At 44.9% G+C, this 23,933-nt stretch overlaps 1 protein-coding gene and 1 non-coding gene across 2 annotated transcripts in view; both read right to left on the bottom strand.

The window, feature by feature from the left end:
- Positions 1-23,933, bottom strand: part of EIF3A (eukaryotic translation initiation factor 3 subunit A) — a 44,812-nt gene that overhangs the window by 13,310 nt on the left and 7,569 nt on the right. Inside the window, exons 5-17 of the mRNA XM_068166110.1 lie at positions 22,688-22,887; positions 21,582-21,790; positions 20,027-20,198; positions 18,982-19,086; positions 16,932-17,030; positions 16,139-16,255; positions 13,145-13,330; positions 9,706-10,053; positions 8,569-8,673; positions 6,841-6,954; positions 6,433-6,555; positions 5,336-5,489; positions 2,705-2,889 (exon numbers count right to left, since the gene is read on the bottom strand). Of these exons, the coding sequence (XP_068022211.1) occupies positions 2,705-2,889; positions 5,336-5,489; positions 6,433-6,555; positions 6,841-6,954; positions 8,569-8,673; positions 9,706-10,053; positions 13,145-13,330; positions 16,139-16,255; positions 16,932-17,030; positions 18,982-19,086; positions 20,027-20,198; positions 21,582-21,790; positions 22,688-22,887 (2,117 nt within the window). The remainder of the gene's footprint in view (positions 1-2,704; positions 2,890-5,335; positions 5,490-6,432; positions 6,556-6,840; positions 6,955-8,568; positions 8,674-9,705; positions 10,054-13,144; positions 13,331-16,138; positions 16,256-16,931; positions 17,031-18,981; positions 19,087-20,026; positions 20,199-21,581; positions 21,791-22,687; positions 22,888-23,933) is intronic.
- LOC137455381 (small nucleolar RNA SNORA19) lies at positions 16,458-16,590 on the bottom strand. Its single transcript, XR_010990815.1, has one exon. It is a non-coding gene; the product is annotated as a small nucleolar RNA SNORA19 (small nucleolar RNA).

Below are 23,933 nucleotides of genomic sequence, written 5' to 3'. Positions count from 1 at the left end.
AAGAATTTGTTGGGGTTTTTTTTCTGATCTTATCAGAAAATGTTACTGAACAAACTGAAAGCTGTCTGTGTGGCACAGACCATTCTGTTCTGAGCACCTCAATGCACAGCGCAGGTGAGGTATTTGGGAGTCTCACAGACTGCTTAGATGCACACAGAATCACAGAATGGTAGGGATTGGAAGTGACCTCTGGAGACCATCTCGTTCCACCTCCCTGCTAACACAGGTTTGCCTACATCAGGTTGCAGAGGAACATCTCCATGTGGCTTTTGAAAGTCTTCAGAGAAGGAGATTCTGCAACCTCTCTGGGCAGCCTGCTTCAGCAGCCTCACAGTTCTTAAGTTCAAGAGAAACCTCCTGTACTCCAGTTTGTACCCATTGCCCCTTGTCCTAATCATTGGGCACCACTCAAAAGAGCACAGTCCCATCCTCATGACCTCCACCCTTTAGATGTTGATGAACATTGATTAAGATGCCCTGTTGGGCTGCTCTTTTCCAGGCTCACAAGCCCTAAATCACTCAGCCTCTCCACAGTCCACTTCATCCTTGTTGTGGCCCTCCACTGGACTCAGTCCAGTAGCTCCCTGCCCCTCTTGAAATGGAGAGCCCAAATGTGGACACAATACTCCACATGTGGCCTCACCAGGGCAGAGTAGAGAGGAAAGGGAAGGTCCCTTGACCTATTCTTCAATATAAGGATATACACTGGCTTATATCCACTGCACTGTGACTGTGTTCTTAAATGCTTTTGAAATGACCCAAACCAACAAGGGTGAGCAAAGAAAGAATCCCAAAACTGCAAGTGGTGTTTTTCAAGTAGTACAAGGATCTCAGAACCTCAGCCAACATTTGCATACACTGAAGTGCACATGGCTAGGAGCACCTCTTCTGGGAAAAATACCAGTGATGACTATTTACCTGACAGACCATCAAAACAATCTCCACAGGCTCTGCTCACTTACCTCCCTGGTGAGACTCACTGAAGTATGCATTACACAAAGAAAATGGCCATGGTGGATGAAATGCAAAACTACTTCTCTTACCAACACACTGTGAAAAAGTGGGAGCACAGAAGGTTTGTGGCACTCACATTCTTTTAAGACATGAAACATTGGCAAATGCCTTTCACTTAGTTTCCTGTTGGATTTGGATCATGCTTTTCCCCCCCCAGCACCAATATTTTAAGTGGGAAGCAGCACACACCTTTGGTTTTCATGGTTTTTTGCAGACTTATCCTATTTTTTTTTTTCAGATTGATTCTATTCTACACATTGGCCACAACAACCCCATGCAGAGCTACAGGCTGGGGTCAGAGTGGCTGGAGAGCAGCCAGGCAGAGAGGAACCTGGGGGTGCTGGTCGATGGTAGGCTGAACATGAGCCTGCAGTGTGCCCAGGCAGCCAAGAGGGCCAATGGCATCTTGGCCTGCATGAAGAACAGTGTGGCCAGCAGGAGCAGGGAGGTCATTCTGCCCCTGTACACTGCACTGGTTAGGCCACACCTTGAGTCCTGTGTCCAGTTCTGGGCCCCTCAGTTTAGGAAGGAGGCTGACTTGCTGGAACGAGTCCAGAGAAGGGCAACAAAGTTGGTGAGGGGTTTGGAACACAAGCCCTATGAAGAGAGGCTGAGGGAGCTGGGATTGCTTAGCCTGGAGAGGAGGAGACTCAGGGATGACCTTATTGCTCTCTACAACTACCTGAAGGGAGGTTGTAGACAGGCAGATGTTGGTCTCTTCTCCCAGGCAGTCAGCACCAGAACAAGAGGACACAGTCTCAGGCTGCACCAGGGGAGGTTTAGGTTGGATGTTATGAAGAAGTTCTATCCAGAGAGAGTGATTGCCCATTGGAATGGGCTGCCTGGGGAGGTGGTGGAGTCACCATCATTGGAGGTGTTCAGGAGGAGACTTGCTGGGGTGCTTGGTGCCATGGGTTAGTTGCTTAGGTGGGTTGGATTGGTTGATGGGTTGGACACCATGATCTTGAAGGTCTCTTCCAACCTGGTCTATTCTAAACATTCTAAAATCAGGGGGTTATGTTTAGTCTGGGATTTTCCTTCATAGACTGCCCTAATTCTTAACTTTGGCATGAATCACTACACTTGCTTCCAGTGTAACTTTCTTCCTCCTGTGTTAAAATTTTATTCAATATTCTTTTTAATCTTTATTTGTTCCGTTTCAGAACAGCTTGGAGACCTCAGTAATTTGTTTGGTTTACCTTATTACTGATCTACAGATTCCGGATCGTGGTAAGTGAGCTGTAACTAAGTGACCTGATTCATGTTTACATGCAGGGTGAGTGCCAAGAGGATGGAGCCAGGCTCTGCTCAGTAATGCCCAATGACAGCATGGGTGGAAGCTGAGGCATAGGAAGTTCCATGGAAACCAGAGGAAAATTTTTTTCCCTGTGTGAGTGACAGAGCCTTGGAACAGGCTGCCCAGGGGGGCTGTGGAGTCTCCTTCTCTGGACATACTCAAAACCCACCTGGTTCCTGTGTGATCTGGCCCAGGTGATCCTGCTCTGGCAGGGGGGTTGGACTGGGTGAGCTTTTGAGGTCCCTTCCAGCCCCTGACATTCTGTGATTCAGTAACTTATTCAATTAGCTAGCCCAAAATTTAACCTAGGCTATTGCAGCGCTGCCATCTTCTTCCAAACAACCCACAGGAAGGAGCAGGCAGCAAGAAGCCAAACGCTGAGGTATCACCTACCTTTCTCGAGAAGGGGTCATCCAGACCTCTCCTCTCTTCTTCTCGACGACGCTCTCTTTCCTCTATCTCCATTTCCCGCTGACGTTTTTTCTTCTCCAGCTCTTCCAGTTTCTTGACGCGCTCCTGGTACTCGCGCTGCTCCTGCTCGCGCTTCTCGCGCTCGATGCGCTCCTTCTCCTCGCGCTCTGCACAATGGCAAACATAAGCAGGAGGTATTGTCAGAGAATCAGAATTGTTAGGGTTGGAAGGGACCTCAAGGATCATCCACTTCCAACCCCCCTGTCACGGGCAGGGACACCTCACACTACAGCAGGTTGCTCACAGTCACATCCAGTCTGACCTTAAAATCCTCCAGGGAGGAGGTTTCCACCACCTCCCTGGGCAACCAGTGCCAGTCTCTCACCACTCTCATGGGGAAGAACAACTTCCTGACATCCAACCTGAATCTACCCATTTCTAGTTTTGTTCCATTCCCCCTAGTCCTATCACTACCTGACACCCTCAAAAGTCCCTCCCCAGCCTTCTTGTAGCCCCCTTCAGATACTGGAAGGCCACAATTAGGTCTCCTCTCCAGACTGAATAGCCCCAACTCTCTCAGTGTGTCCTCATAGGAGAGGATTTCCAGCCCTCTGATCATCCTTGTGGCCCTTCTCTGGACACACTCCAGCACCTCCAGATCCTTCCTGTAATAGGGGCTCCAGAACTGGACACAGTGCTCCAGGTGGGGTCTCACCAGAGCAGAGTAGAGGGGGAGAATCACCTCCCTGGCCCTGCTGGCTATGCTTCTCTTGATGCAGCCCAGGATGTGATTGGCTTTCTGGGCTGCAAGTGCAGACTGCTGCCTCCTGTTGAACTTCTCATCCACCAGCACTCCCAAGTCCTTTTCTTCAGGGCTGCTCTCAAGCCAGCATACACCAAAATAAACTCTGATACTTTGCTATAGCCACAGAAAGGTCACAAAATACCTTAATAAGGAAACAAAAAATGGAAGCATTTCACAGGCTGCGTTTAACTAACCACAGAACCTGTTTTCTCTGAGTGTGATAACTTGAAAGCAATAGGAAAAGGAACTCTGGGACATGCTTTAGTTGTTTAGGTGGGTTGGATTGCTTGATGGGTTCGACGCGATGATCTTGAAGGTCTCTTCCAACCTGGTCTGGTCTATCCTATCCTATCCTGTCCTATCCTATCCATTAATGTAGCACCTTCAAAAACAGCTAGCAAGAGAGAAAACAATTATGTTCCAATACCAGTACATTAATTTGATGTACAAGCATCACTAAATATTACTAACTACCTCAGCTGTGGCAGAGAAGCCCTTCCTTGGAAAAGGTCAAACAAAACAACCAGCAGTGCCACAAATCTGATATTCTGGACTGATTTGGTTTTGTTTCATTGGTTTTTAAATGCTGCATGATTATGGACTTTGATACATAAAATCTTCCTAGAATAATAGGATCATTCAGGTTGGAAAAGACCCTCAGGATCACCAAGTCCAACCATTGACCCTACTCTACAAAGTTCACCCCTAAACCCTATCCCCAAGCACCACATCTAAACGACCTCTGAACACACCCAGGGATGGTTACTCAACCACCTCCCTGGGCAGCCTGTTCCAATGTCTGACCACTCTTGCCGTGAAAATTTTCCTTGTGTCCAGTCTAAACCTACCCTGGTGCAGTTTGAGGCCACTCCCTCTTGTTCTATTACTAACTGCCTGTGAGAAGAGACCTGCACTAACCTCTCTTCTTCCTCCAAGTAACAAGTAGGACAGAAATTTACCTTACAGGATGCCTATCACCTCTTTTCTTCTAAAGCCTGGAAAGAAACTACTGGGCAAAGCAATTCATAGAGAAGTGTGCAAGTTGCTTCAATTCTTAAGCTCTGGATGTGACACCAATGTTCTCTTTCAATTCAGATGTGCACAAACAAGTATCCAGAACTCAAACAACTAAAATCAAAGACTAAATTTTTCATTGGCCTCCCTTAATTTATCTCCTTTGTTATTCATATCTGGGAGAAGGGGAGGGCAGGGTTGGGTTTGGTTTTTTCCTTTCATTTTCCATTCCTATAAAGCTGAAGAAAGTAAATCATAGTATCAGTCAGGGTTGGAAGGGACCACAAGGATCATCTAGTTCCAACCACCCTGCCATGGGCAGGGACACCCCACACTAGATCAGCCTGGCCAGAGCCTCAGCCAGCCTGGCCTTAAACACCTCCAGAGACGGGGCCTCAACCACCTCCCTGGACAACCCATTCCAGGGCTTCACCACTCTCATGGGGAAGAACCTCCTCCTCACATCTAGCCTGAATCTCCCCACCTCCAGCTTCATTCCATTCCCCCTAGTCCTATCACTACCTGAGATCCTGAGAAGTCCCTCCCCAGCCTTCCTGTAGGCCTGCATTCAGAGGGTGCATTAGGTGAAATCTAAAGGTCTGTTGTCTAATCAATGAACACAGTTGACTGCAAGTGAGAAAACCTCCTTCAACACTATGAAACAGGGAAACCTTAAGTTAGCTGGAACGGGTCAAGGATGCAAGGGATAACATAAGCACGTTCTCAATTGTACCTTTAAACATCTGGAATGGGCTGGGGTGCAAAGGATGAAATAAGCAGGTTCTCCACGATACCTTTAAGCAGCTGCTCTTCTCGCAGCCTTTGCTCTTCCTCCTCCTTTTCTCTGTAGTAAGTAATGCGCCGCTCTTCTTTGCGCTGCTTCTTGCGCTCCTCCAAGCGATTCCGCCTCTCCTCTGCCAACCGTTCCTGGAACTGCTTGAGTTTATCCTGAGACACAAAGAACACACATGGAAACACCAGAAACACCACATTCAAGAGCTAGACAGTTACACAGATTGCTAAACACAGCTGCAGGGAAAACAAACCAACTGCAGCAACATTAAGATACCTTATTCCGCTGAGAGAGAACAACCTGGTTGCCATTTCAACCTCCCTGCTATTGATTTTTATTTTCAGTCATAACAGAAAATGAACAATTACATAATTGAGCCAGCAGTGTGCAAAGGTGGCCAAGAAGGCCAACAGCATCCTGGCCTGCATCAGAAATAGTCTGGTCAGTAGGAGCAGGGAAGCCATTCTGCCCCTGAACTCAGCACTGGTTAGGCCACACCTTGAGTCCTGTGCCCAGTTCTGAGCTCCTCAGTTTAAAAAGGACATTGAGATGCTTGAACGCATCCAGAGAAGGGCAGCAAGGCTGGGGAGAGGTTTGCAGCACAGCCCTGTGAGGAGAGGCTGAGGGAGCTGGGGTTGCTTAGCCTGGAGAAGAGGAGGCTCAGGGCAGACCTAATTGCTGTCTACAACTACCCGAAAGGAGGTTGTAGCCAGGTGGGGGTTGGTCTCTTCTCCCAGGCAACCAGCACCAGAACCAGCTGTGCCAGGGGAATTTTAGGCTCCGAGTGAGGAGAAAGTTCTTCCCAGAAAGAGTAATTGGCCATTGGAATGTGCTGCCCAGGGAGGTGGTGGAGTCCCCATCCCTGGAGGTGTTCAAAAAGGACTTGGATATGGCACTTGGGGCCATGGTTTAGTTGTCAGGAGGTGTTAGATATTAGGTAATAGGCTGAACATGATGATCTCTGAGGTCTTTTCCAACCTGGTTGATTCTATGAGCCATTCTAGACAATGCTGCTAACTTTTGTGGAGAATCACTGTGTCACCATTTCAGTCCCTTGCTTTAGGGGACTATTTTACGATGATACCATATCCCACATACCTCATAAACTGTTCTTCGGGATGCTTTGAGCCTGGCTTCAAATAAATCTCTATCCTCCAACATCCTTGAGAGTCTGTTCTTATGCTCAAGGGCTTTCACGCGCTCCAGCTGCAAAGTGGTGATCTAAAACCAGAAAAGATACCAAGTATTACAAAGTAAAATCTTACCATATATTTGCAGGCAATCTACTTCAGTCACTAGAAATTCTCTTTTCCTCTTTCAGATCCAAGAGAGAAGATACTGCTGCTCACTTGTGAGATGAAACTGCAAAGCTAACTCTGCATGTTGCATATCAACTTCATATCCTTTTTTCCTTTGGATCAACATTGGAGAAAAAAAGGCAGTGCAAACCCCGCTCTTTTTCATTTATCCCTGATGGATTTTACCATCTGAACAAAAAATCCTTACCCTTTCTTCTTCCTGTTGCTCCCAGAGCTCCATGTCACGCACTCTTTGCTCCTCATATGCAGTCTTTATGAGAGGAATTTCTTCCAAGCGCTTCGCTCTTTCAAAATAGTCAATCTAAGCCAAGACAACATAACATAACACACCTTTAGCATCTCACATTGCTAACACCACAGCTGGAAGATTTCAGCATCTCCTACAGAAAATACCAAGATTGGGAGATTTCTCCAATGTATCTGATATTATCATTGCATAAGGACAACCACACCGGGCCACATAAAAGGACCACCTCACCAACGAATCTGCCTCCACCACTGGCATTTAAGTGGACTTCCACTCAAGGATGCAAGAAGAGGGGCAGGCATATGTACCACACTCTCAGCATCATCATTTTCAGCTCCCAGCATTTGCTTTAAGGGATTTTTTTGTATTTAGTAGGCACTGGTGGATCTCTCCTCTTGTCCTTTTGAAGTCAAAGAAGCTTTTCACATACAGCAACTCCTGCGTGCCTGTGGCTCACAGCATGAAGACCCACTGCCACCTACAAATGGTTCTGCATACACTTGCTACTAGCTTCAACTGATGCTTTGCTATCCCTTGCAATCAGTGCCAGGACAACTCTCAACAACATTGTCAGCTGTTACAACAGGTACACTCTTACAGCCTGCTACCACATCCTCTCTCCAGAAATCTTTTAGAGGTAGGGGTACTAATTTATGTAGACATTGCTCACACGTAAGCCAATCCACATCATTAATAATTCCTGCTGGCCTCCTCTCAAACTTGCAGTTCTAGAGTAGAACTGCACAAAGTGCTCAAGATGCAGAATCACCAAGTTCTCACTGCTGACGAACAATGTTAATTGCAGAGCTTATCATTTTACAGAATCACAGAATTGTCAGGGATGGAAGGGACCTCACAAGGATTACCTACTTTCCAACCCCCCTACCATGGGCAGGGGCACTCTCCACTAGATCAGTTTGCCCAGAGCCACATCTATCTGGCCTTAAAAGCTTCCAAGGATGAGGCCACCATCCAGCCAGACCACTCTTATTCATATGTTTGCTTTAACAGCTTCAGAGAACTTCGAGAGGAAGTCCTGGCTTAAAATTTCTTTATAGAAGCTCTGTTGACCTGTCTGATTAGATCACAGTTACTCAAGTGACTACTAACGCTACTGTTTACCATTCTGGTACTTTGCCCAGTAGAGGCAAAAGGCTTATGAACCTGCAGCAGAAGAGATTCTCAAGTCACAACAACAACATGTTCCTCACACTTTTTTAATTCCCCAACTTTCAGGCAGATCCTTTTCTGCCATCCAGAAGGGCTCTAGCAGTGGAATTTCCTCTCTTTTAGTGAGGGCTAATGCGACTAATTAAATTTAGCTCCTCTGTGATGACCTTGCTTTCCATGAACGTTTCATCTTCTCTGAACATTTTCCAATTACAAGTCTACCCCATCTAAGAACCAGTTCATATACAGCTTAAGGGTCTATTTGCAAACCAACTCACTTAATTGGAACAGATCTGTGCACTGATACTCGAAATTCAATTAGCTTCTAACACATTTACCTCTTTTTAGTTTCAAACACATTTTCAACACACACATACATATATATATACACACACACAAAAATCTGGCTATATAAAAATAATTATTAATGTATCAACACAGGAGTTCACAAACTAAAGCATTCTATAGATGTGGGTTTGCACCCTTCCTATTCTCTACCTTTTTCTCCTGATTTTTCAGACGTTCCTGAAGTTCCTTCTTCTCTTTTTCCAGCTGTTCCACTTGTTTAGCCATAATAAAGTCAGGATCCAACTCTTCAAGATCCTACAACCAAGTGAAGTTATCAATACAAAGTAAAACACAGGGTTTTTTTTGGTTGCTGTTACAAATGTGGCTTATTTATTTATTCATTTAAGCTTCTCAGTAGCTTCCCCCTTAACTTTTAAACTAATTTGCTTCAGAAACATTCTCAGCTTCTTCTCCCCTCTTCTGGATACCCTGCATTTTATTTTCCAAATAACCTTCTAAAGTATTTGTATCTTCATAGGTAATTGAGAGACAGTGCAGGTACTACAAAAATCAGATCTGCAGGGCTACTTTGTATTTCAGATAGTGTTTAAGCAACAAGGGAACGTGAAAAAAACAACCAAACAAAAAATTGCCCACAAAAAACACCAACAGGGTTGGTGTTGCTGATTAAACAGCAACAGAAAAGTCCTGTCCAAACCCAGAATTGAGATTAACTTATGTTAAGCAATATTTAAGTGTCAAATTGTTTCATGTTTAAGAGAGATTGATTACAAGATCAGTTACAGCAAAAAAATAGTAATTCCATTATTTATTGAAGAAGGACATTGAGACACTTGAACGTGTCCAGAGAAGGGCAACAAGGCTGGGGAGAGAGGTCTAGAACACAAGTCCTATGAGGAGAGGCTAAGGGAGCTGGGGTTGCTTAGCCTGGAGAAGAGGAGGCTCAGGGGAGACCTTATTGCTCTCTCCAACTACCTGAAGGGAGGTTGTAGCCAGGTGGGGGTTGGTCTCTTCTCCCATGCAACCAGCAACAGAACAAGAGGACACAGTCTCAAGCTGTGCAGGGGGAGGTTTAGGCTGGGTGTTAGGAAGAAGTTCTTCCCAGAAAGAGAGCTTGGCCATTGCTGCCCAGGGAGGTGGTGGAGTTACCATCCCTGGGGGTGTTCAGAAGGGGACTGGATGTGGCACTTGAAGCCATGGTTTAGTTAGTCTTGAGGTGTGGGGTGATAGGTTGGACTTGATGATCTCTGACATCTTTTCCAACCTTATTGATTCTATGAATTGAGGCAGACCAGCAATGTAACACCAAAAGACCTCTTTGCCTACCTCGATGTCAATATCTTTAAAGGCTTTGGCTCCCAGTTCAGTCTTCTTGATCTGCTCCAAGCGCTCACGAACAGTCTTCTTTTTGATCTGCTCATGCTCTTGCAGGATGCGCTCCTTCTCCCTCTCCTTCGCCTCCTGCCGCAGCCTCTCCTCCTCGGCTTTCCGGACCTTCTGTAACTCTGCCTCACGCTGCTCCAGCTCTTCCTTTTCCCGCTGGATGTTTAAGCTCTCCAGCCGCTCCTTTCTCTCCTCTATGGTTTGACGACGGGCGAGAATTCGCTGATGCTCCTTCCTTGAATTCTTGAGGAAGGCGGTGACTGCCAGCTGATGTTGTTCCTCCTTCTCTTGCTGAAAGTGAATTAAGAGTGAGATGATGTGGATGGCATCTCCTCAAAAAGGCAGAAAGCACAGCAAATGCTTCTCAGAAAACTCCAGAGTTCAGTTGTGACAGCTGCACAGAAATAAAGCTGTGAATGGCAAATCTACTCACTCATCCCCGTGGCACACGAGGTACTATCAACTGACTAGAGCCACGTGCACACACAGAAAGTTGTCTGTCTCTGCAACCTGTCTTAAGTATGATAGTTTCACACATTTTTCTGTCCAAAATATTGCATACCCATGTCACTGATACTTAAGGCTAACTGAAAAGGGGGTAGGGGAAGTCAAATTTATTTGTCTCTACATGTGCTGGTAAGCATGGCACCACATGCTCTGTGCTTAACCAAAGCTCCCTTGTTTTCTAAGTATTTCCAAACACACTAAGATAAAAGATCCTAATTGACAAAATCATCTATGAGATGATAAACAAATAAGCAACAATTTAGGTATAAACATTGCATATCATAGTATCAGTCAGGGTTGGAAGGGAGCACAAGGATCATCTAGTTCCAACCCCGCTGCCATGGGCAGGGACACTCCACACTAGATCAGGCTGGCCAGAATAGTGTGTAGTAAACCAATACAGTATATTGGTGTATATATATACATATATATATACACACCTATATATATATAGGTTTATATATAGTATATAAACCAATTTTCATTATAAATAGCCCTAGACTTCCAGACACACACATAAACTGCTCTTGAAGCAGCACCCCATCACTCTCCTCCAGGGTACCAACATGGTTCTCTGTAGAGCCTCATGGTGCACATACTGAGAGGTGCAAATGTGTCAGCTGAAGGAGCTGCCCATTTCAAACAGCCCAGCAAGCAGTGAAACACTGCAGGCCAGCCAGCTCAGGGCATTCCCTTAGTCATGCTGCTCTTGAAACGTGAGCCAGCTCCAAGGTATTTTTAGTAACCTGTCACTTCTAGGGCATTTGAGAAAAACACTGAAACATCCACACTTTGTTACAGATCCAGCTAAATGGAGGTGCCAGAAACACAAACCATTAAAAATTTCAGATTGCTCTAAGAATGGTGTGAGTTACAACAGATCTGACAGCAATTAGAAGTTTTAAACACCTGTAAAACGTGAAAAGCTTTGATCTGAATAGTGCAGGAAAAAATGCTATCAAACTTGTTCTTGACTGATACTAAGCCTGACACTGTAGTCTAATTTTACTAGCATAATTACCAGCACTTATGCCTTACTCAGCTACTTGTAGTTACATGTCAAGTATAAGACTATTTGTCATTTCTATGAATGCACAGAGAGAACGTGTTCTGTTCTTTCAAACAGCAATCCACGTGTCTAATCCCAGCTAGCATTAGGTGTCATGACACAGCCCCACTCTGTGTGTATTTTCAGAACATTACTATTTCAACACCAATGAAGAATCTCATGTGGACATCTTGCTATCAGCCTTTTTTCCCTATGAAAAAAAAAAATATTTGCTATGAAATCTCTTACAAACATCAAGCAAGAGAAGACATTACCACTGCTCTTTTACGAGAAGGAAAAGTTTAACTTGCCACCACAGAATCCCAGACTGATTTACACTTCGCTCCTACAAGGCTCTGGAGAACCTGAAACGTGAGCTCATCAGTGAGTTTGACCCCAAAGCCAACAGCCCCAGTGAGGAGGACAGGGAGTGACAAGGACAGGGAGTCGTGGGATCTTTTGGAAGTGGTTTTAGATTCCACTCTGAAGTTACATTGCAGGTTCTCTGCAGCAGCAGTTTCTCCAAGAAGAATGAAGAAAGCAGGCACTTGGATTTTCAGAAAGGCATACAAAATTTTAAGCAACACCTGGCTCTGCAGACCCATCTGTGGGCAAGTCGTTACTAAGTTTAGTCTAAACCTGATGTATGCAGGGTTGGCCATCTAAACTCAGGCCTCTTTAGTGCATTTTAACGTGATTCTATTGTTGTGACCAAACACTAGCTAGTCGAGTGCATTTCAGAATGAATTCTTCTTCTTCACAAGCACAAATCGCTGACTGCCACTGGGCTGAAAACCAATGAAGTTCAAAGTACCTCCAATCTGAGAAAACAATCATTGACATACAAGCTTTGGTATTAAGTGTCAATTAGCTTATCTTTCTACTTCATCTCCAAGTCTATAGATGCAGCCCATCATGACTGTCAAATGACATCAGGGATCATGACCACAATGCTCTGAAAAACAGAGCAACACACTTCTGTAAAGAAACAAATCTACTGAAGCACCAATCACTGCCTACTCAAGTCCTTGCCATGTCATGATAAATTAATCATTAGATAGCAGTGCTGGGTTGAATCCTAAAACTACCACAATAGCTCCCAGCCTTTCCTAAGTCAAGGAAAAGTAAGCCAAGTTAAATCTTTGAAGTATGCTCTCATGACTTCCAAGCAAGTTTGCCTTGCTAAACCAGGAAATCTAGATCTATTAGAAAGGGTGAGTATGGAACAGATGCAAAGGATGCTTTGTTATTCAAAAATATGTTAGCACTCCACTATTTTAGGATGTATTTACACCTCAAGGATCGATTATTTGTGTTGAAGGGAGAGGACAGCAGTAACAATATCAACTACCACTGCACTGAGAACAGACTATCAGAAGGAGCAACTGACCAGAAAGGCAAAGAAGTAACAAGAAGGCTGTGAAGGACTTGGACTTCGGGATCTCTCTCCCCCTCCTCTCCTCCAGCAGAGGACAGCACAGCCAACAAGGATGACCTCTCCTCCTCACCAAAGAAGCAGCAGCCTTCCTCCACGGACCCAAACTGTCTTGGGGGGTGGGAGGTGTGGTAATATAATTCCTTTCCTCTTCTCCCTTTCTTCCCCTCCCTCTTCTCCCTTCTTCTGTTCCATAAACTTTATTATGCTAATAAATAGCCTTGCAGTTGATATTTTGGCCTTGTTTGTGCCTCTGATTTCATAACATGGGAAAATTCAAAAGAACTAAGTCTCTTTCCCTCTCCAGACCGAGACAACAAGGTCCACAGAAAAACACTGCACAACACACGTGAGGAAACATCAGCATTTTCAGAAGGCTTAGAATGACTTACTATTAAGTGAGGAGGCTTGATGACTGCAAGGGCCTTGGCCAGAGCAGAGGACATGGCAGTCAGTTGATTTCTGATTTGTTCAGAAGGCATGCTTTGCAGCTGAGGGCCTAGCGGAGCATCTTCTCGAGTACTGTAATTCAGATCGGAGCCGAAGCTGAGGGTCCGGGTGGTGTGGTCGAGGCGAACCTGTGCCAAAGAAAAAATGAACAGGAAAATAAAAGCTGATGTTATTTGTTAAACCATTTCTCTGTTGCACTGCCTCCCACCAACACGAGTCAGCAGAAAGCAGGAAATTACTTTTAGCTCTACCAGACTATGAGAAACGCCAAATTAATCAATGAAACACAGTGCTGTGAATAGAAGTCTTCCGTGGTTTACACACAACCCAAAAACCAGGAACATTTAGAAAAGACAAAAAAAAGTCACTGAAAGAGGCTAAACTTTCAATGATTCTATGAAATGAGCAAAGAAAAATCATTCCTGTCCCTTCCTCTACATTAACAACATGCAAAACGAGAATCCTAACATTCTCCATCCTTCCCTTAGAGACGGGCCATGCCCTACACAACTGTGTGCATGGGAGACTCCAAAACACCCCCTCTACTTTTACTTCCAGGGGCTCAAGTACCTCTACCTGACTCCCCAGGACTACACAAGGATCAGTGCCTTGAACTCAGTGCACTGTGAGCACATGGAGGAAGGGGGCAAGTCCTGGTGAGCCCCTTTGCCCTGTGCATCCCATGGGACAATCTCAAGCCCTGCCCTACATCCCCAGCAGGATGCAGCTCCCACAGAGCCACCCCATGCCCTGCCCTACATCCCCAGCAGGATGCAGCTCCCATGGAGTCACATCATGCCCTGCCCTACATCCCCAGCAGGATGCAGCTCCCATGTCCTGGCTCAGCATCCTGCCAGACACCTCACACGAGGGAGTGCTTCCCCCTGCCCCACCTGTACCACCATGGCTCTCCTTCCCCTATAGCTACATCCTCCTGGACATCATTGGGAAGGCCAATGGATTTGGGGTGGCAAACTTGAGAGCTGCTGGTACCACCGCTAGAGACTCTTCTCTGGCTTATGAAGAAATAGTGACCATCAGCATGGTATAGCCACAGAACCTTCTCCTGCCCAGGTCCTTCCCCTTCTCCTACTTGCCTTAACTGCTGTCTACATTAAAACAGAGACAGTTTCAATGTATTTAAAATAAAAGCTGAAGTTGTGTCTTAACCCACATGGATTAATTCAGTTTTATCTAAAAAAACCTAAATGGGTAAGTATGACTTCAAGTACAGATTACTTGTAGCAAATCAACAGCTGAACTATTTAATTCCAGGCTGTGGTACTTTCAATACAGGTAACTCCACTAACACCACCCCCTTCAGCAGCAGCTGAAACGGTGGTGTTTCAGTTAAGACATCTGGTTAGGCAAAAACAAGATTGGTGACTCCTCTGACCCACAAAACTAATGCAGCACAGTCAGAATTTTCTGTCCCTGTTTGCTAGACTTGCTTCAGTGTATGCTGGACTAAATGACTAGGGCTCACAGGGCAAGTTTCAGCATATCTTGTTTCAACTTTCACTTCCACTGGATTTCCACTGATTGTTGTTGACCTAAATCAAAAAGACACACCAGAGTGCCAGCGCCCATCAGTTGATAATATCATCACAGTATCACTAACGTTGGAAGAGACCTCGAGGATCATTGAGTCCAACCTGTCACCACAGACCTCATGACTAGACCATGGCACCAAGTGCCACGTCCAATCCCCTCTTGAACACCTCCAGGGACGGTGACTCCACCACCTCCCTGGGCAGCACATCCCAATGACGAATGACTCGCTCGGTGAAGAACTTTCTGCTCACCTCGAGTCTAAACCTCCCCTGGAACAGCTTGAGACTGTGTCCCCATACTCTGGTGCTGGTTGCCTGGGAGAAGAGACCAACCCCTTCCTGGCTACAACCACTCTTCACGCAGTTGTAGAGGGCAATGAGGTCACCCCTGAGCCTCCTCTTCTCCAGGCTAAACAACCCCAGCTCCCTCAGCCTCTCCTCACAGGGCTGTGCTCAAGGCCTCTCCCCAGCCTTGTTGCCCTTCTCTGGACACATTCAAGTGTCTCAATGTCCTTCTTAAACTGAGGGGCCCAGAACTGGACACAGGACTCAAGGTGTGGCCTAACCAATGCAGAGTACAGGGGCACAATGACTTCCCTGCTCCTGCTGGCCACACTATTCCTAATGCAGGCCAGGATGCCATTGGCCCTCTTGGCAACCCGGGCACACTGCTGGCTCGTAATCAGGTGGCTGTCAATCAGCACACCCAGGTCCCTCTCTGTTTGGGAGCTCTCCAGCCACTCTGACCCCAGCCTGTAGCACTGCATGGGATTGTTGTGGCCAAAATGCAGCACCTGGCACTTGGACTTGTTAAATGCCATCCCATTGGATTCTGCCCATCTGTCCAGTCGGTCGAGGTCCCTCTGCAGAGCCTTTCAACCCTCTAACTGACCAACATCTGCTCCTAACTTGGTGTCATCTGCAAACTTGCTGATGACTGACTCAACCCCCTCATGCAGATCATCAATGAAGATGTTAAAGAGGATGGGGCCCAGCACTGATCCCTGGGGGATGCCACTGGTGCCTGGCTGCCAGCTGGCTGTGGCACCATTCACCACCACTCTCTGGGCTCGGCCCTCCAGCCAGTTCCTAACCCAGCACAGAGTGTTGCAGTCCAAGCCACAAGCTGACAGCTTAGACAGCAGTTTGCTGTGGGGGATGGTGTCAAAGGCCTTGCTGAAGTCCAGGTAGACCACATCCACAGGCCTCCCCACATCCACCAGAAGGGTCACCTGCATCACATGCGTCTTTTAGTCTAGTTCATCTCCATCCACCAGAATCAATTGTCTTCCTTGGGTATAATGACAACCAGCTAGTTCTCATCCCATGCAAACCAGCTGAATCCACACATCATTTCACAGAAGTCCTTCTTACACTACTTACTTGTAGGTCACAATGTCTGGCTGCATCAACGATGCAACGTTCCAGCTGGAAAGCATCAACAAAAGGAACCAGGGAAGACAGACGAGCAAATTCAATGCTTTGATAAATCTGGGCCACCTGTAAGTGAACAGAAGCATTATGAGGTATTTTAACTTACTCAAAAGACATCAGAAATAAAAGCTGTTGCACAAGCTATGAAGTTAACTTATTCAATTGTTGACAAATGAACATATAAATACAACTGCAAAGGCCTTCAGGATTTCATTGCTCTGCTGCATTCAAACCTAACCCGAGATTAAATGTCATTCTTGCACAGCTGCTTTGTATGAAGGAGACTGGCAGCAGTAACTACAGAAAGCTATGCTGCTAATTAGCCTTCAGCTATTTCTTTAGCACATCAGAAATAACACTGCTCGTCACTTGTCAGGAAAGCAGGTCAATGAAATGTGCATTTTATAAAGCACCTGAACACAAACAGAAACAAAATGTTACTCCAAGCAAAGCTCTAAGAAACAATTAAACAAGACATCACAGATCTTTAACAAAGTCTAATCAAGAGGTCATGCCTCTGTATGTAGCCACTATGAAGCTACTATGGGCTGTCCCTCAATGACAGAATAAACCTGAGTATACAGGTTATATACTGAGGGGAAAAAAGCATTTCAAAATCATAGTGGTCTTCTCTTTGATGGGAAAAACACACCTACTTCAGCTTAACTTCCCAACTGAAGTGTTCTTCCAAAGTATTCCCTACTTATGTATACTTACAAACATACATTCTCTGTGGTCATACCTGCTGCAGAAGGCGAAGAATGGTATTGTTTTGGAGGTGAGGAACATACAGCTGCAGTTCAGGTTCCTTTTCAGCTTGGTCTTTCACCCAGTTCAGAACCTACCAAAACTCTGAAAAGTTACTCCATCTGCATCGGCACTTAAAAACTTCAACATCAAAGTACGAAGCATGGCTCTTAAATACTTCTGCTTTACAGCTCATGAGAGCACAGCAGTCCTGTCAAGATACTACATTCATTCACTCCAGTGTATCTGTTTGATCAGAACACTTTCATATTAGGTAGCTAACACTGTTTTGTGTGAAGGCGACTGACAGTTCTGGCAACATTTACCACACTGCTAATTTACCTTCAAGTTCTTTTCAGCACCTCAAATATCTTTATTCCCACTATCAAAGAAAAAGACTTTGATGTGCTTCATCAATTGCACAACATATTCACCTAGTCAACATGTCCCATTATATTACCTCACAGTACTCTACATTTTAATAGTAAAAACAGTCACTGGTGTATTTTGACACTCCTCACACAACCCACTTGCATGCACATGCTGAGTTTTCTCATTCCTACATGTTCAGTAAAATTTAACTCAGTACCATCTCTACTGATAAGACTTTCTGATACCTTCCCAAAACTGCAACTTTCCAGAGGCCTCTTTAAATAGCACCCTAGAGACCTGCATTCATTTTCATTCTGCTTCAATAATATAGCCTGCTACAAGTATCAGATGCTACATACCACTCACTGCAATCAAATTTGACTCAGTCATGGAATGGTGGGGGCTGGAAGAGACCTGCCACAAGCAGGTTCACTTAGGGCAGGCCACACAGGAAGGCATTCAGGAGGGGTTTGAAAGTCTCCAGAGAAGACTCCGCAACCACTCTGGGCAGCCTGGTCCACCGCTTTGTCTCTTCCTGTGCTCCAATTTGTACTTGTTGTCCCCTCATCCTGTGGGTGGCCACCACTGAACAGAGGCTGGCCTATTCTCTTCAACTCTACTCTTTAGATACTGATAAAAATCAGCAAGATCCCCTCTCAGTCTTCTGTTCTCCAGGACAGCCGCCTAAACATGCGCCAGCAGTGTGCCCAGGTGGCCAAGAAGGCCAATGGCATCCTGGCCTGCATTAGGAATAGTGTGGCCAGCAGGAGCAGGGAACTCATTGTGCCCCTGGACTCTGCACTGGTTATGCCATACCTTGAGTCCTGTGTCCAGTTCTGGGCCCCTCAGTTTAGGAAGGAGGTTGACTTGCTGGAATGAGTCCAGAGAAAGGCAACAAGGCTGGGGAGACGCCTTGAACACAAGCCCTGTGAGGAGAGGCTGAGGGAGCTGGGATTGTTTAGCCTGGAGAAGAGGAGGCTCAGGGGTGACCTCATTGCCCTCTACAACTACCTGAAAGGTGGTTGTAGCCAGGAAGGGGTTGGTCTCTTCTCCCAGGCAACCAGCACCAGAACAAGAGGACACAGTCTCAAGCTGTGCCAGGGGAGGTTTAGACTCAAGGTGAGGAGAAAGTTCTTTACCAAGCGAGTCACTCGTCATTGGAATGTGCTGCCCAGGGAGGTGGTGGAGTCACCGTCCCTGGAGGTGTTCAAGAGGAGATTGGATGTGGCACTTGGTGCCATGGTCTAGTCATGAGGTCTCTGTTGATAGGTTGGACTCAATGATCCTCGAGGTCTCTTCCAACCTTAGTTATACTGTGATAAAAAGCCCTATGTCCCTCAGCCTTTCCTCTGAAGACAGAATGATCATCTTCACAGCCCTCCAGTGGACTCTCCAGCAGTTCCTTGTCTCTCTCAAACTGAGGAGCCCAGAACCGGACACAATACTCCAGATGTGGCCTCACTAAAGCAGAGGGGAAGGAGAAGCTCCTTCAAGCTGCTGGCCACATTTTTCAATGCACCCCAGGATACCATTGGCCGTTTTGGCCAGAAGAGCATACTACTGAACATTCTGGCAGCAGAAGCAGCTAGCTGTTATTTACTACCAATCCATACTCAAACAACAGGACTGTAAGTCAAGACCAGTTACTACATACACAGCACTACAAAACGTACCTTGCTGACACGGCTGCATAACTTGAGTGGGTGAAAGTCTACTTCAAGCCAGTTGTAAAGTTCCTTCACTTCTGGCACAACGTATTGCACTACGTTGAACCTGACCTACAGTCAACAGAAAGAAACCCAAAGATCCCAAAATAAATACAGTATTAACCAAGAGTTATGCTTTTAAGAATTTTATGTTCAAGAAGTTAAAACAGGCACCAAATGTATTTTTGATTACAGTATTTTTAATGATAGTACTCTGCTGTACCACTGAATGCTTTGCATTTGAGAAACAGAAAACAAAAACCAAAGAAACTATTTCCTGGCTAGAGCACTAGCCTCAACTTTTAGCCATTTCCACTACACAGATGTAGGCCCACATCCAAGTTAAAAACCACTTAGCTCAGCTTGTGAGAAAACATCTGAAGTTCTACATTACGGTTTTAAGGCAAACTGGAGAGGTGCCAGAAGAACTGAATTCAGGGTTCATTTCACAATTGACATCAAGTTTTAGCCATATATGCAAGTGACTGCAAGAAATTCAAAGATCCTCATGAAAATACCTGGCTATGACTGAATACCTGATTTGTTTATGAGTATCAGGGAAGCTCTGAGCATAGATACATCTCCCTTCAAACTAAACACAAGTTTTCACAATCACACAGATCCTTACCGTTCACTATTTGATCTCTAACCTTCACTTAACCAAAATACATTTAAAACAGAACAAACATTTGGCTCAGTTAATTACACACCATAGAGGAAAGGGGAAAAAAGTTCTTGCTCACAACCCTTTTCCAATCCCTTGGTTTCAAAATGACTTTTGTTGCTTGGGTTACGTAAAGCACATTATTGCATCTGACTCTTTAGTGCACACAAGCATTCAGGCCTCCCATTATTGCTTCCGCTTCTAAATAGCCCTCCTTGAGAATGTGAAATTGTAACACTGCAACATGAGTCAGACAATTAACCACAAAGCCCTTCTACCTTTAACTGCTGTCCCATAACTAGCACTCCAGCATGTTCGAAAGCTGTTCATCTGGACACCACCACCTACCATGTCATTCAGGAGACTGGCACGCGTAGGTGGGGCCTGGAGGCCCAGCAGTGTCGCCAGGCGGCGCTGCTTCTCAACAATAATGCCATCCATATCCAGAAGGCGGGCAATATCCGTTCTCTCAGGGGTGATAGGAATTGACAGAGTGGCCAAAAGGACTCGAGTAGACATCCTGTTGACAAAGTATTAACCACAAGAGCTGAACTCAAATAGAACGCTGATTAACAACTTTCTGTATGTGCCAGTTCAAGGGTAGGACTGAGTGGCATCTGCGATGCCAAACCATGCAATAACACCTGCAAAACCAGAAAAGGCTCCAACTGCCCCAGAACAGTACAAAAATGTGTGCTCTTCAGTAACCAGGGCAAGGATTTTGATACTATCTTTTCATTACTTACATATATGTGAATAGAATAGACCAGACCAGACCAGGTTGGAAGAGACATTCAAGATCATCGTGTCCAACCTATCATCCAACACCACCCAACCAACTAACCCATGCAACCAAGAATCCTGTCAAGTCTCCTCCTGAACACCTCCAGCGATGGTGACTCCACCACTTCCCCAGGCAGCCCATTCCAAAGGGCAATCAGTCTCTCTGTATAGAACTTCTTCCTAACATCCAACCTAAACCTCCCCTGGTGCAGCCTGAGACTGTGTCCTCTTGTTCTGGTGCTGGAGAAGAGACCAACCTCCGCCTGTCTACAACTCCCCTTCAGGTAGTTGTAGACAGCAATAAGGTCACCCCTGAGTCTCCTCTTCTCCAGGCTAAGCAGCCCCAGCTCCCTCAGCCTCTCCTCATAGGGCTTGTGTTCCAAGCCCCTCACCAACTTTACACAGAGAAAAATACTAAGCAATTTAAGCCATGTCAGTATCAGAATCCTACAAAATAACAAGAGCAGAAAGCAGCAGTTCTACACTCATTTTAGCTGCAAATCCGTAACATTTTGCTCGCACTGACTTTTTGAATTGTACTGTGCAAACCAGTTCTGATGCAATTATATAAATGATACTAAATACTTCAAACTTTGACCTTAATACCCAGACAAAGAGCAATTTAAGACTCTCCATAGTTAATTGCCAGTAAATTCTGATCCTGCAAGGGCCTATAGATGAACTTCAGAGGTTAATGCAGTCAGTGGCTCTGCATGCCTCAAAAGCCTTGCCAGCATCATACCACAAAACTAAAGGCCATTTGACTCCTATAGATTAAGGAAAAGTTTGGAATAGTGATGTTATCTCATGAAGTAAATACCACCACTCAGAAGAGAAAAAGGAAGTGAAACAAATACTAACTTGCTTAGCTTCCCAGTCAGTAACAGAGAAGGAAGCTTAACTAAGGTGATCCTGATGTTTACATTATTGTGCTGTAGCTCTGTAAAACATCCTTCTTGCTCTACATTTCTTTTGAAGCAATTCGTACTGGCCACTTTAAGCAGAGCTGCTGATAGCCAGGCATGTCATCTGCTTCTTTTGGAGTACAATTCAGTTTAATTTTGAACCTACAGCTTTAAAAATGGAATCATAAAGACCACATCAAGCCATCTTTTCCCACCTCTGCATCTCCTCTTGTGTGAGATTCTTTCGCATTTCTCTTGATAAGTGATAAAGCCGGTGAAGCGTGGAGGCATGGAAAAGAGCATTTCCTGACTTCCAGAAGACAGTTGAAACTTTGTGATAGTAATTTGCCATCAGCTGTGGTTTGGGTGGTTTCTTCGACAGTGCAAATAGCCCATGAATATCCTCCACTGCTTTGAAAGCTTCCTGAAAGAACAAATACGCTGCTTTTAGGAACTGTTTGCAACCCCCAAGAATATACATTCACACAAGGCTGTAAGACTCAATGACTGCTACTGAGAGCTGTGATCTTCAGTATTTATCAGCTATACTTTCCCTAATATATTATTTGGACATACTGCACATCTATTAACTATCTGCTTACAATTTGGTAGTTATCAATTTCTTAACACAATTGTCTGCAAATGGAGTGGTTTCAGATTTTCAAGCTACACACCAATGGAGGAGAAAACCCCACAGCAGAGTAGCAAAACAACAATTGTAGTATTGACAATTTTTCACAAAAATCATTATTGTGATTAAAAAAAGAGGTGGGGTTAGTTTCCCATAAAAGAGATATCATCTTGGAAATGTCATTACTTTTATACATAGAATGGAGAACATTTTACCAAAAATCACAAACATAAGCCTTGGCTTTTGAAGGACTCTGACATCAGAAAGGCTGGAAAAGTAAAGCACATCTTTGAAAATGTAGCCTTCACTGTCTAGATACTAACATAATTAAACCAATAATGCTGAGGCCTCTCTCAGCCTAATAGCAGGCATTAACTTTTAGCATCCACTGCCCAGTGATCTAGCTCCTGAGAATGCAAGATGGCAGAGGTGAAGGTGTCATCATCAACTTCTCACTCCAGCTACTTTACCACTGACTACTACCAGCAGAAGCTTGGTTTGAAATGCTCTGCAGGAACACCAGACTAAGTATTCAATATGCATGTAGTATCACATTCTTAAGTATCACTTCATTCTTAAGCTGTTATCCTGTCTTTACCTTGAAGTACACATCATGAAACAGGATCTGCGTGGAACAGATTCTGGAAAGGCTGCAGACTACAGTGTGATTACAGGAGCCCTGCTGCATACCTGCCACAGCTCCATGCTGATAGCACTGTCAAGCTGCACAAGCCTGGTCTCCAAGTGCATTGACTGGCTATCAGGATTGTTGAGGTTGATCGCTGTGCTTTGGTTATGGTGACGCTGGATCTGCCCCAGATGCATGCGCAGGTTATCGCAGAGCTTACGGAACTCGGCTTTGCGAGTGTACTGCAGGCAGAACTTAAAAGCTGCAAAAAAGAACACCACAAAATCAGGAATGTCACTCAATGGTAGCTCTAAATGGGATTCAGGTATGTAAATCAGCACATCTGAAGAGCCTTCATTCAAACTGCAAAGCCGTATCAAACAAGATGCAATCTAACTGTCACACGTAATGACACTGTAGAGCACTTCCATCTTGACCTCAAAAAATTAAGGTGCTTCTAACAATTATGTTTAAGGAGCAAAGGGAGTACTTTGATTCTCCAGAGATGTTCTAATTTAAGCAGCCATTCTAGCTTTTATTTTGAACCAAGTGCAAATTGAATGCTGTGAATAGCATGAATTCACATTCTGGCTGCGAAAAACAGGGGGGAAAATTCTCAAATCATCTACATACAGAGAAGTTAAATGAACCTTTCAAATGGCAATTACACAGAGAAGAAATTGTCTTTGATCCTGTAGTTCCTCTCAAAAAAAAACACCCCAACAAGCACCTGTTTTGCCTTGCCCTTGACAAAGAAAAGTGAATAAAGTATCTCCAGCAGAAACAAGTGCAAAAAGAAGCCTTGAGACTGTAGCACAGAGACTTGAAACGCACTAAACTACCTAGAACTCACCAGAATCACAGAATTTCAGGGGCTGGCAGGGACCTTGAAAGATCACCTAGTCCAACCCCCAGTCACCTTTCCTGATGTACCTGCATAGTCTGGATCTAGAGTTAAAGGTTTAGCATTTTCTTTTTTCAGAAGGACCCAAGGCAAAGGTTTCTGCTCAGCTCTCACCTTCAAGAAAATACTAACTTGCGAGCATTCAATACCTAAAATCATTTTTTGCAGGCTACTGCCAGAAAGACTGCCAGACTGGACTGTCTCCTATTATCTCCTGCATAACACTTTTGATAAGTTATGCCTGTGACAGGACTGATACCACATCAGAGTCTTACAGGACCCTTTTATGTACACTAGTTTTTGAAGTTAGCTGACACAGAACACATTAACGGAAGACACAGTTGTCATTCTAGATAAAGAGACAACGTGGCTGATTCTAATTCCCAAGTTAGAAAAACAAACAA

Source organism: Melanerpes formicivorus, unplaced genomic scaffold (genome assembly GCF_026170545.1).
Source record: "Melanerpes formicivorus ecotype bairdi unplaced genomic scaffold, bMelFor1.0.p_v2 SCAF_97, whole genome shotgun sequence".
Lineage (NCBI taxonomy): Eukaryota > Metazoa > Chordata > Aves > Piciformes > Picidae > Melanerpes > Melanerpes formicivorus.
The sequence above is the reverse complement of the archived record's forward strand: the minus strand, read 5'-3'. Positions and strand labels throughout refer to the sequence as shown.